At 44.4% G+C, this 13,890-nt stretch overlaps 1 protein-coding gene across 1 annotated transcript; it reads right to left on the reverse strand.

Annotated features, from left to right (window-relative positions):
- Positions 1–200: 200 nt before the first annotated feature.
- LOC144121207 (uncharacterized) lies at positions 201–12,913 on the reverse strand. The gene is made up of 8 exons (XM_077654293.1): positions 12,433–12,913; positions 11,878–12,092; positions 7,420–7,494; positions 7,191–7,340; positions 5,688–5,813; positions 2,996–3,225; positions 1,106–1,265; positions 201–619 (listed from the first exon to the last, which is right to left on the reverse strand). Exons 3-8 carry the CDS (start codon positions 7,451–7,453, stop codon positions 201–203), a joined length of 1,119 nt encoding a protein of 372 aa, XP_077510419.1. The 5' UTR covers positions 7,454–7,494; positions 11,878–12,092; positions 12,433–12,913.
- Positions 12,914–13,890: the final 977 nt, after the last annotated feature.

The following is a 13,890-nucleotide window of genomic DNA, read 5'->3' on the forward strand; positions in this document are numbered from 1 at the left end:
GTGGCTTTCAATACCGTGCGACTTCTCGCTGTATATATATGCAATTGGTTCGAACTCCCATTAAAATTTCAAAACTGCATGCAGTATTTTCATTGCGTATGTATTTTGATTTGCAAACAATATTTCATGCACATTTTTTACTTAATGTCCAGCAGCTACCAAATGAAACAAGCAAACAGGAATTTCAGAAAAATGTTTTTTTATTTCTCATGTGCCCGTGGGGCAATAACCCATGTGGCAAGGGTGCTACGTGGGGTGGCTGGGCGTGACGAGGAGGCTGTGGGGGGGGGGGCAGGGGAAGGGGCAGAGCTTGGGTGGAGGGTGGCTGGGCGTGAGGAGGAGGCTGTGGGGGGGGCAGAGCTTGGGTGGACCCCTGAGGGGGACAGGATGGCCATGCCTGGAGGGGTTGCAGGGCAGGAGGCTGACGGCGCGCCTGGGCAGGGTGCTGACCCAGCACAGGGGTTAGCAGGTGGCGCTTGAGCGTGAGACTCAGGAGGCTCTAAAGCTTGGGCATAGCGCCTCTTTCGGCCGCCCCCTCGGTCGCACGCACCGGGCAGCCACCTGCCAATAAAACCCTGTGCTGCCAGGATGTCGACACCCTGCCTCTCGCAGATGGCATCTGTGCAAGGTGAGTGTGCATTAAGACCAAGAAATGCAACTTTTAAAACGATACACTTCCTGCAAGCATATGGAAATCCAAGTTCATGATTTGACACAGAAAAACCACACGTTACTGACACGCAAGGTATCCCAACAAACAACACAAGTACTGTGCAGTAGTGAAATGCAAAAAAATGAGCTATCATGAAGGCACTGCAGTCAACGTCAAAGTGGCCATTGCAGGGAAGTTCATGACAACGGATTACAATATGACAAATGGAAATGATTGGTTTGATTGAGGGCATCTGCTGCTTCTTTATGGAGTTTTATGACTAAGACCCCCAAACTAATCACATAAACACAGCAACAGAATATTCATCAGCTGTTATAAAAAATTACAGTAAGATACAGCAAGAAAATAGCTTGGAAAAACTTGTACATGTTTAAAAGCAGGAATCTCAATATTTCTAAATTAAAAGCTACAGCAATTCAAAATCAGGTATACCTGTTGCCACCCTGCACAGCTTTGTGCCAACGAATGGCCGTTTTCCTTTCCTCCCCCGCAGGCTGAATAGTCTCTGTACAGCCACCCCCATCACAGCACCCATGACATTCGCCGCCACCTCCTTTAAATTGTTTCCGCCTAGGCGGAGAAGCTGCTTCTTCTGAAAGGAAAAATTTGCAGTTGCCCAACGGTTATTTCACATGAAAAATCACATTCTATAACCACTTAACTTGTAGAACGCAATAGCAAAGACAACGGTGTGACTTCGAAAGTAATCGTAGTATACCTGCTACAACACAGCAGCAATTATAGTGTTTTTTTTACACCTCATGTGAAACACTTCTTACCATTTGACCACCGTAACAGCATCAAGAAGTTCAATATTAAATTGTTTAGCACTCGTAAGGGAATACTCCACGGTGATTCATGTCTTATGCATCACTACAGGGAAAATATGCAACTAAAATTAGCATCTATGGTTCTTGAAACTGTCCTGGTTGGAGTGGAGTACTGCACTTCAATTAATGAAAGGCATAAAAAGCAATAGCCAGGCAAAAGACTGATCAAAGCTGTCTCCTTAATTGGAAAACAACGAATAATGTAAAAAATTAGCTCCGAAACAGCACTCCCAGTCAATCGTCTCAAACCAATAATTAAAATAATTTGTGTGCCACCTTAACTCAGCCAAACTTTGTGAACAAAATACATACCAAAAAATAGACTTAACATTACACTACACTAGCTTCATGAGGCTCAATACTTTGATGGAATGTGCCACAAATAGTATAGTAGAGCATAACATAGTCCTGTGATTAAATAAATCAAGACAGCCTTAAAATATCTCTTGAAAGCATTGTTAGCAGCACAGATACAGTACTCTGTAATTCAAACTTCAAGGTAACAGAGATTTTCGTCTGAATCATCAGAGTTGCACCCTCATATATCCAAGCAGGTAAACCTTGCCTTAGTACCCCATCAGTATCAGTGAAGAACTTGCTCATGTGGCCAAGAATGTGCTATATGTCAATGACAGCATATAATTACTAATCAAAATGTTAATTACTCTTGTTAATTCTCGCCCTGTTTCCTTCGCACCTTTTCCATCAGCTGAAATTGTGCTATATACCCCGATACAGCTGTGCTGTCCGTGTTAATTTCTTTCCTTTGTACCATCTTGTGTGCTTTGTTGCAGAGGTCATGAACCCTATAGTTGATGCTTTTAAACGAATATGCCATGTGAACTACAAGCACTGAACTAGTAGGAAGCTAATGACAACAGGCCTGACCTACCACTAGCTGCCGTGAAAGCGGCAATGGGGATTAATTGCATAGTGCCTGCAGTCAGCTTATAGCCAAGGATCTTGATAAGGAGCACACGGCTGCGCTTGGGAGCTTATAAAGTGCATTAAATAGGGTCTATTTTGAAGAAACGTTCAATCCGATTTTAGAAGGAACAGAAACAATGCATTCCTTTCGATTGTAGAAGAAGCAAAAACAATTAAGGCACTTATTTCGAATAAAAAAGAAACAAATGTTAATTCTGTACGAGAGTTTGGATTTTTCACTGTAATACAGGAATTAGACTTAGTATAAAGTAATCTATGCAACTGTCATGTTCGGTATAAGTGGGCGCGAGTGTTTCCGGAATTTTCAGTTGTAATAAAACAGACTATTAACAATGTCACAGTAACCCTACTATGTGCGGACTTTTCAAAATTCATCCATTCCCACTATATTAGCTGAAAACTTATACAAGAACAGCATGATTATGGCTTAGGCATGGCAAGCATCTACTTCTGGGGCTCAGATTTTTCAATAAATATCTCAACTATATATATTAAGCACCCAACAGACTACTGTAATAAAACATTGAATGAAAAATTAAATTACCAGGGCAGCTGCTACTCTGTCATCTCTGACAGCAGCTTCTGCCGCCTCAAAATCTTCAATACTGAAGGCTGGCAGCTGAGGGCACAGTGGCGGGAGGGAGCTCACAGGAGGAGACGGCGACCGTGTCCTCGGCTCTTGCCGAGCTTGCTCCAGCCGGCTCACCCTCTGCAGGATTTCCCGCTGCTGCTGCCGTATTTCTAGCAGCAGCCGCAGCACCTTGAGCATTGTCGCTGAAACGAGCAAGGTTTCCATTGAGGGCAGGCTTTCACAGCAGATGTATATATTTACACCTCAAGGACACAATAAGAGCAATATACTGCATTTACACGCTTGCAAGTCGACCTATTGTTTTCAAATTTGAAAATCCGAAATGCGGGTGTTGGCTTGCAATCGAAAATCAGAGCATGGCACCATAAATAAAGGGGAGACAAACTAGCATCAGGGATGATGCGGTAAATGAAATTTTATGTTTGCTCCACAGCTCTGCCCAGAATTTTCTGCATGGTTCTTGAGAACGATTTTTCGTTTTCCTTTCTACTTTTAGCTGTATGCTCAGCACTCTTGGGAGTGTTGATAGTTGATGAAAGGGGCACTGTTCCAATTGCAGTGGAACTGCCACTCAGAACAGCAACGCTTGCAGGGAGTGCCGGTACCTGATGAAAACCTAAAAACAGCGCCATAAAGACAGACTAGAAGATGGGCGAGCGCTGTTTTTGGTTCTTCACTGATGCACCAGCTCACTCTGTTGTTGGTTCTTCTGCAGCTGACAAAAGAGCTGATGCCACGCACACAGTTTCTCTGTGGCTGTTTGATGCATGTAATGTCTCCTGGCTACATATTTTACCAGTTTGTAATGCGGTGCTTCATCAATTGTGCTCAGGGCCAAGTAATGGCGCGTTCACACTTGGTGGACATTCGGCAGAGAGAACGAGCGGAATCTGCTGCCGCGGCAGAGATTGCGCCGAAATACCAAGCGGTAAGCCTGATCGGTCCAGGACCGAATTCTGCCACCGGAAAAAAATCCGCCGAATCCCGTCAGCCAATAGGAAGGAGAGTACGAAGTTCGGCAACAAACATGGCGACGCCCTTCGGTGCGGGACGCCTCGTTTGGGACTGAATTCGTCGCTGTTACTGCCTGTTTGAGCGCGTTCAATGCCCATAAAAGCGCCAGCGCTCTTTCGCTTTGTCTCATCTCACCCATAAAAAAAGTGTGAGTGATAAATGTGTTCTTTTTTTATTTTAGGTGACGATCCTTTCCTTTTTTAAAAAGGCTTGAGAGTAACCACCAGATGGCGCCACTAGGCTAATCTTATGTATTTAAAAGCGACAATGCTAGAAATGGCGTAACGTCTGGCAAAATAGCTGCATTTAGCGTAAGTAAGCGTGCATACAGTTATTGTACGTAGACAGCATGGATTAACCTCTTGCCATATCTGTGTACGCCTTGAGCAGACGACACACAGACGATGAGCGCAGACGAGGTGGTTGGGAAGTGTGAACGATGCAGCTTTTTCGGTGGCAGAGGATTTCGCTTGCCCTCTCCGCCGAGTGTCCAAGAGTGAATGCCCCTTAAGCATTCGGTGCTTCTTCACGAATATGTTCAAGATGGCTGTCATCCTTCAGAGAACAACTGCGCACCTGGCCGCAAGTTTGACATATCAGGACGGGTAATGCAAATGTGGTGGATGCCTCGAGGGAACATATTTGTGGCTGTTCTACACGATGTCATGGTGAGGTTGTTTGTGAAGTGCGAGATTCTGCAGGATGATGAACTGCTGTGGAAGATTTCACTGGACGTCAGAACAATTAACACCCTGTGGGACTGCAGCATCGATGATGGTAATGTAAACCAACACTGGGCGTCAACATGCTCTGCATTAAGCTACTAAATTGCCATTGATTCCACCACAAGGCACAGCTGCTCTATCCCTTGCAGATCTATATATCAAAAATGCACCATGCACTGACAATGCCTTAGTTAAAAATAGCTGCTCTGAATACTGTTCCTTCTATGTACCACCAGTTTTCTATTCAGCTTGGTTGCCATTTTGATTGCCGTCACATCATGGCAAGGATGGAAACAGCCATAAGTGTATTCTTCCATTGTGACAACAGCTGCCAGTAGTAGTGAGGAAGCACAGCAGGCTGGGCACATAAAAAATATATGCACAAAAACTAGAGAAACTGTATAGAGTACAGTGACCACTTTGCAGTCCTGAGCCACAATCTGTAATGTTTGTTTTATTTCTATTGGTCCGTCTTTAAAAGGTTGTGGCTTTCTAGTGGCATAGGCCAAGGGAAACAACAATAACAGAACCAAAACCACAATCCAGAACCAAAAAAAGAAATTAAAGGAAACAAACTGCTACTCGCCGGGAAAACACACTGCAACTAGTTAGTAGGAATGAGATAGAGCTGTGGAAGTGTCAAGTAGCAAATTTTATCACCGCTTAGGTTCAGTACTTCTATTAAGAATTACTTGCAGCAGGCATATTTATACAAACAGTGGTCGTTTTCAAAGCACACGTTTTGAAATATCCACCAACTAGGCCTCCTTTAAGGCAAAACAGAACTTCTACCAAGGCCTGTTTAGGCTCATACTTCAAAAAAATAGATTCTCATCCTATCCTCTCACTGCATTCTCGTCTTTTCAGGCTCTTCATATACAAGTAAAGAAAGCGAAAAGCCTTACGATCGCTAGTTGCTTCCTCCACATCCTCAAGGTCACCTGCAGTGGAGGCCGAACCAGCCGGGCAGCCCGCAGTGCAATTTGCACCAGCTGGTGTGGCCGCCTCCATTGAGTGGCTGCTAAGCAGGGCTGAAGTTGGACACGAACATGAAGCATTAGTGTTGATGCAGGAAGAACGGAAAAATTACTCAGTATAAAACAGGTAATGCTACACAGATAATGCCAAAATGCTACATCAGCACTTCTGCTGAAAGGATACATATATATACACCGTAACTGCCTCGTACAGAATTAGCATTAAGCATTTATGAGCTCCCATTCATTAAGACCATGCTTGTTCAGGGTGTCATCTCATTCTACCAGATTTAGTAATTTAAACTGCTCCTTTATTCTGGCGGACCCTCAAAAACACAAAAAGCCTTAACGAAGCTGTATGCTGCCCCAGCTGGTATCATGCTGCAAATTTGAAAGCACAAGAACAACTTGAATGAGAGAACCGCAGAGTTGAGTTGCATGCTACAGGTGGGATTAGCCTTGCTTATTCTGCTGGCAATTGATTACATTCTGATGAATTACAATTTTAAAATTCTCTCCTGCCTTTGGCAGTTACATTGTGCAAGTCAATGCTGACTATGACTTCAAAGGTGGGCTGTTAATGAAAAATGTTTATAAACCCAGTTGTGAGCAGCGTTTGTCCCATCCAGTCCTCTTGTCCCTGTCTTCTGTGCACTTTTAAATTTTCAGTACAAAAACTATATTCTACCTTCCATCCTTTGCTTGAAAACAATGAAATGCTAAACTTCATGACTCAATTTTTACAGTACCTCACTACAATTGCTCTTCTCGGCAAACCTATCGTTGCAATGTTTTTTTAGGTGCCTTTTAAAATTGCCAGTCTCGCCAATGTAGACACTGTCACATTCGGAACACGGGACGCCGTAAACAACGCCCGGGTACATTTTTCTCAGAAAGAACGTCTGACATCAATCACCGCATGCTTCAGTCTTCTGAGGGTACAGCGCATGCCTACACAGGTGTGACTGGTGATTTTAAAGGCACCAAAAAGAACATTGTAACAACGATAAAAACCAAGAAGTGATCTCTAAAGCTACCACCTAACACTGTATCAATTGGCCATGACATCGTCTAAGGATAGGGCACACGTGTTGACAACTGAAAGAATCTGTTCCGTTGCCTTCACCTCAAATTGTTCTTCAGCCCTTGAAAATAACTTCTCCCTCTTGAAAGGTTTTCAAGGACTCGCATGGACTCTGTGGTAAAGGGGTTTTTGCTATGCAGGAAAGCAGACTTAATGCAGTTTTGCAACAGGGTCTTAATTGAGCTCAAATTCATGAGTCACCCATATGCATTTTTTGCGATCAATAAAAAGCAGGCACGGCTAGAGGGTGGGTGTCCCCCCTTTCTCCTATGTGATATTACCATAAATTCACTAAGCCATAACTGAAACAATGCAAATCTAAAGGCTAAACACAGATAAAGGCTTACAGGGTGGTGATATCAGCCGGGGTGGCGATGGCAGCTGGGGTGGTGGCGACGGGAGCCGGGGTGGTGGCGATGGCAGCCGGGGTGGTGGCGATGGCAGCCGGGGTGGTGGCGATGGCAGCCGGACGTCAGGCCCATCCGGACCTTCATTGCCTAAAACAGAAAAATGCGTGCATATTTTGAATATGCATTAATTTTACTAATGTTTAAAAATTTAGGATTTTCCACTTACCAGAAATTGCAGAGCTTTCCACTGCAGAGCTCATCTCCTATTTCTTAGCTTTTTTCTCTGCATTCTTGTATGATCCTGCAAAAGGTTAGAGATCAAACACCCAACTCAAGTGCAGTCCACACTAAAATTGCTGCTTCACATGAAAATAAGGCAAACATTTAATGCAACAATTCCTGGATATTACTTTTAATGCAATAATTCCTGGCTATTGCAAACACAAACACTTTACAGTAGGCATCTTGAAGCAGCCTGTGGGCTATGAAAGGAAATGTAGGGAAGGGATGTAGATTATCATGTGACCTTGGTGGCCAAGCACACAGCCTCTGTGGTAGCATCGGTGGCCTTTGCTGCATATGTGGTTTATTTCCTGCTAGGCTGGAAGGTGGTAAACGATAATGCAACTATATTGAATTATGAAACCAGCCAGGCACCAAAATTCTAGAATACAGACCTTATAAGTTTTTCCTGTGATTAGCTTCTAGCTTGCGCTGAAAGAACTTTTAACAACGGACTACTTTGTCGTGGAGGCATTCTGTGCAGTGGCCCTGAATGTGGGCAGTTTCACTGCGGTACCGTCGATGCCAAGAGGCACTGCTTATACAGGGTGGCCAGTTTTTCTAGCACAATAGCCCCACCATCCTTCAACAAATCTGTAGTTACCGCGTCCTACGCAGCTGCTTTCCCCTTTTTCATAGCTTCTAAAGCTTTCTTAACCTCGGTCTTCGTTACTGGCAGAACGTTTGATTGCTCTTCTCTACTGCCAATCTCATTGTCCTCACTACTCTGAATAATGTATAGGTCAGTATAGAACTGCTCTGCTACTTTGACAAACTTGTCCATATTAGTAATGACATTGCCCCCTTAATTGTCCCTAAGCGCCTATATATCTGATCTCTGCCTACGCCTAATCTTCTTGTCACTGCTTCCAGGCTGCCACAGTTCTTTAAGAATGCTCGATTGTCTCCATATTATACTTCCTTATGTCGTATACTTTACGCCTGTTGATCAGCTTTGATAGCTCTGCCAGTTCTATCTTGTCTGTTGGGTTGGAGGCTTTCACACTTTCTCATGTCTTAATCAAATCTTTCATCTGCTTGGATAGTTTACTGGTAAAGAACTTCTTCCCTGCACTCCTCCCCCTGAACTACTTCTTCACTGCACTCGGTAATATCTCTGAAATTTTATTGTTCACTGCGTCTACACTGAGGTTGTCTTCCTCGGTTAAAGCTGAATATGTGTTCTGTAGCGAAATCCTGAATTATTCTACCTCCCCTCTTACCGCTAATTTGTTGATGGACTTCTTTACTAGTCTTTTCCGTTCCCTCTTCAAGTCCAGACAAATTTGAGACCTTACCAATCTGTGGTCACTGCATCACACCTTTCTGATTACTTCCACATGCTGCACAATGCCAGGGTTAGAACACAGTTTGAAGTCAATTTTATTTTTAGTCTCCTCGTTAGGGCTTTTCGATGTCCACTTTCGGCTCTTCCGTTTTCTGAAGAAAGTATTCATGATTCTCAAGTTATTGCGTTCAGCGAACTCAATACCTACCTTCTGCTATTCCTAGTGCCAATGCCATATTCATATACTGCCTGGTCTCCAGCCTGCTTTTTGCCAACATTGGCACTGAAGCCTCCCATTAGTACAGAATACTGCATTTTTACTTTCCCCATTGCCAATTCTACATTTCACAGAAGCTTTCCACTGCCTGGTCATTATGACTACATGCAGGCGATTAGGCCTGTGGGAAGACAGCTAGCCGTTCTCATGTGGGCTCTGCAAGAAACAGGCAAGCGTTGGCAAGGCTGACATATTCAGTTGATCTACTTAAATTAGGGCATGAGGCAGGCACTTGTGTGTGTTGAAAGCTCCCGCAACGCACACTGGTGACACACTAAGCTATCTGTGTATAAAAGACAAAATCTGTGTTAATTTTTTGTAAGGCTTTTAATGACTGATCACCAACCACGTGCAGTAATTTTGGTTTCAAATCTGCCCCTGTCTTGTGTGCCCAATGCTTTTGCTTACTTAAAACTAACAGGTACATGCGCATGCATCGACTGACACCACAGCTTGTTGGTGCGCACTTTCAAATGATGCGGTAGACATCAGTGTATACACAGATAACTGCGTATTATTCGCCTAAAACCGCTAAATAATTTATACAGTTGACTCCCGATATTTTTAAGCCGCTTAATTGGAATTTCCAGTTAATTAGAAGTGAAGCATATTTTGGTCCCGTCAGTTTAGCATATAACCCTACAGAAGAAATCACTCGATAATTGAACATTATTATATAGACTGGGTTCCTGATAACTGCACTGTCATGGTGCAGCAAATGTTGCAATGCAGAGAGACATCCTCCTGTTTGTATGATTTCTCTGTGCTGCTTGCTGGCAGCAGAAAAATTTTATAATGATATCAGCAGCTCTTCTATCTCATTACTTTCAAGCAATTCGTGGAACAGCGTTACAAATATATATTGTCACAGCAAAAGTGATGCAAGAAAGTACCAGTGGAGCCTTCAAGTGACAAAGCAAACCACCCGATTCTGTACACCTATCTTTCTTCGACTAGTTCACAGTGCCACTGCAATGTGGAGTCAAATTTCATGCACATTAGCAAAACATTGTAGTAGATAAGCTTGTTAGCATGAAATCCATTTGCAACAAAGGTCGATGACTGCCATAAAAATGGAACGGCTAAAACAGACATTTTGGGGTTTCCTTCGTTACAGCAAGGTTCAACTGAATATTTTTAAACATCAGCAATTATTCGCCAATTATAAGGCTCTGATTTCCAAATTCAAGAGCGCACACTGCCGCTCTTGAAGGCCTTCGAAATCACCACCAAGTTTCGTGCTGCTTCACTGTCTCAATACATTATACATGGCCCGCATGTCGCATTCAGTGCCCATCGGTTGCCAGGCGGCCATGCTGTGCTGAACCACTGCCAGACTGCCTCTAGCTTACCGCTGCCTCTGTTTGCTCACACAGAGTTGATTCCCGTCCATCCGCAGCTTCACTATGGTTTTGTGCATTATCCTCAGTGGCTCCAATCATAGCGACAGGTACAGGCACAAGAAGAAGCAGACTAACATGAACTTAGCACAAGAACTCCAAGATCCCAGAGCACAAAGAGCTGCAGGTTGTGGCTGGCTCGGACTAAGCAAGACAATTTGGACCCCAAGAGTCTCAATTTACAAGAGTACAGAGTGCACTTTGTGACAGATAAGAGGTTTGGGTCGTGAACTTAATGTCTGCAAAGCTATGGTGAGCAAGGACTACACCCTGAAGAAGTGAATGTTTTTGTTTCGAGCGAAGCCATCTGACTTGTTTGACAACCCAAACACAGACTGGGCCCTGCGTCACTGCATATACCTTGGCTACAGCACTAGGCAAAGTGGTTCATCACCACGGCCACAGCCAGCAACAACGGCAGAAAGGACAGCATGCTGAGGCCGAGCTTTAGGTATCGTAGACTCGTTGCAGACAGGATCCTCGACCAGCAGCTCGTGAAATATTTTTGTACCTCCAATGATTTGAGGTTTCCATTCTTTCTAATGTCACAAAGCTGGAAGAGTAAACTAGATAGTTCACGATCCCTGTGGGTCACTTCAGACCACATCATCATCTATCATTGCATCGTAACCCAGCCACACTATGTATGCATGCATATTGTCGCACATTTCCACCTTTTTTGTGCAGCGCACATGCACCGATCCAGCAAGTTCAAAGTAATAGCCTGCATTGAATAGCCAATTCCCCTGTGGAGGCAGCATCACGCCTGAAAGGATAAGGAAATAATCCAAAGCATCTAAGGAGCAGTCAGGCCACGCAAGGCGGACGGTCTGGGATCGAGTGGTTTGGCGGCATGGCCGCCAGCGCTTGATAGGAGCAGAAGTCACGTCACGAGCAAGCCATATATTGACTCAATTGCTGCTGCAGCTAACTGTGCAGCAACTAGTGTTCATCTCCTGAGTCGTAGACAATTGGTTTGAAAGTCATTGAAATGCCCATGTGATAGAGATATCTTTTCAATCACGAGCGATAAACTTGGACAAGAACAAAGCACAGTCAGTCCTAAATGTTTTCAAACCTGTAGAGTCCAGTGACCTGGAAAACTGGATATCACCATAAAACAAGGCATTGCAGTGTTTGAGATCACATGCGAATTTGGACTGGCAATCGCTTTTGATGCAGATGAAGCAATGATATCAGCTCACAAATGCATGTGTGCATCATTCATTAGCCTCCGAGTTTTGAAAAGATTAGTCACTTGACAGGCTAGCAAAAGGCGCCCGTGTGCTGTGAAGTGTTGGCGCACGTTAAAGCCGGTTAAAAAATCCGGGACCCTTCAATACAGCGCCCGTCACAGCCCATGCGTCGCTTCGGGATGCTAGACACCACAATTCACAATTGCACACATAGCGTTATCCCGGCAATAAAACCACTTACTGCATGTTGTGACGACAGCGACTGGGCAGCGGAACCACTCGCACCCTGGGGCGGATGGGTCCGCCTCCTCTCGAGCGAGGCGGATTACCTCCGCGGCTCGCCTTTTCGGCCAGTGGCAATGCTGCCAGTCGTGGGACAGCCACCCGACAGGGACGACAGCCAAGCTGTCGTCCTCCATCGGGAACTTCACTACCGCAAACGGTTTTGGTGGCATGCTGCAAGGAGTAAAGCGATGCAAACAAAGATTAGTGCGTAAACTGATTTTTCACAAGCTCGCTCGCCCTATTCTCATGTTCCTCTCGCACGAAGGTCTCGCGACACATCTCAGAAGCAATACAACGCAGCGTTAAGAAAATAAGTGCATGAAAAAGGCATACAATTGAAGGTGCACATGTCGGTCCGAACCCATGTGGCAAGCTAGCCTCCCACATGACTATAACATAGTACAATTACAGAACAGGGCAACAAATGACGCCTCTCCCCTTATTGCTACTCATGACAGTAGGCTCACGAGGAAACAAAAGAAGCTACTAACAAAAAAGCGTAAATACTTACGCAAGTGGCGGGCTTGAAGATCACGGGAAAACACGATGTATACACAGCGACGACCGAACAAAGAAAGAGATGGCATCCGTCGGAGCGGTCGGACGGGCAGCAAGGGTTGCCAGATAGCTCCAAGCACAGGTAGCCAAGCTGGCCTCCGTAGTAGCCCAAATAAAGCCAAAAAACTTTGTTTTTGCATGGAAAACTCCTTAGCCATATTAAACTATTTTTCGCAAGTATATCTACATAATACTATTAGAAGTAGCGCAAGGCTTGCCTGCAAGCGAGTTCATGATTAAGCAAATGTGGTGTTTATCATAAACGTCGTGTTTTATTTTTTTCTCAAAGCATAGCAGTATCGGGAAAATAACAACACGCAAAAAACATCGCACAATAAACTCACTCAGTAATGATATGCATTCAGCAATGCATATAGGTACAGCTCACGACATTTTCACTAAACACAATAAAATAAATACACTACAATAAATTCCAAGACAAACTCTAGTACAGAGGTTGCGGCTAGACAAGATATAGCACAATAGACGGAAGTAGTCGAGAGAGGGATCTCAGGCATCGTGACCTGATTCGAAGGGGAAAAGTTTGGCCCATACATGGTCAGTGACCTTCAAATTCATCAGTATCATGCCTGACCATGGAGACGAACTTTCGTCGAGCCCTAGCATATATGTGTTCCCATTGATGTCTGAGCTGGCATTATCTTTGTTGTCCCTACCGTCATCAAACGCAGCCACCGAACAAATGTTCAGCCAGGTCTCGTTCACTATAAAACCTACCTGCGAAATAGAATGTAGATCTATAACAAGACTTTGCAAGCGCTCCTCCATGTACGTGAAGTTTGGTATGGCCGGGAATGGAGGCTGCTAGGATTTTAAACCGGCCAAGAATTTTTGTCCCGTCTCAGCCCTAAGACTTAGCTGAGCATTTGTTTGACGGCTGCGTTTGATGACGGCAGTGACAACAAAGAGAGTGCCAGCTCAGACATCAATGGGAAAGTCCGTCTGGAGGCATGATATACTGATGAATTTGAAAGTCACTGACCATGTCCAGGTTACGATAGACGTTTCTGAACCCATACGTACGGCTCATCATCTCGACATGCGCGGTCATGTGACCTTCAACTTCATCAGCGGGAACGTCTATCGGCTTTCCAACATTTTTTGCATTTATCACGCAGAACCGGGTATTGTCTGACAGATCGTCAACTTTCGTTTGAGCACGCGATTGTCAGATTCGATTGCATAAATTGACTTTGTTGCTACGAAATCACCGAATGGACAATAGACAAAACCGATGGAGTTCGGGTCGGCGCCGGTCACTCAGAAGCTTTAGGTTCGCAGTAATGCCTCTTCAGCTCACATTTAATGCAGGAAAAAAAAGAAGAAACGCTGCGGCACCTATCCAGCAGGAAACGTTTGTCAGAGATGCTGATCAGGGGAAGATATTTCG

This window comes from Amblyomma americanum, chromosome 1 (genome assembly GCF_052857255.1).
Source record: "Amblyomma americanum isolate KBUSLIRL-KWMA chromosome 1, ASM5285725v1, whole genome shotgun sequence".
NCBI lineage: Eukaryota > Metazoa > Arthropoda > Arachnida > Ixodida > Ixodidae > Amblyomma > Amblyomma americanum.

Bases quoted from the DNA above. Each gene is read 5' to 3' on its own strand.
- LOC144121207 (XM_077654293.1), bottom strand. From the start codon at position 7,453: ATGAGCTCTGCAGTGGAAAGCTCTGCAATTTCTG. The intron at 7,341-7,419 runs GTAAGTGGAAAA...TTTCTGTTTTAG, and splicing joins GGAAAGCTCTGCAATTTCTG to GCAATGAAGGTCCGGATGGG. The intron at 620-1,105 runs GTATACCTGATT...CACCTTGCACAG, and splicing joins GCTGTGCAGGGTGGCAACAG to ATGCCATCTGCGAGAGGCAG.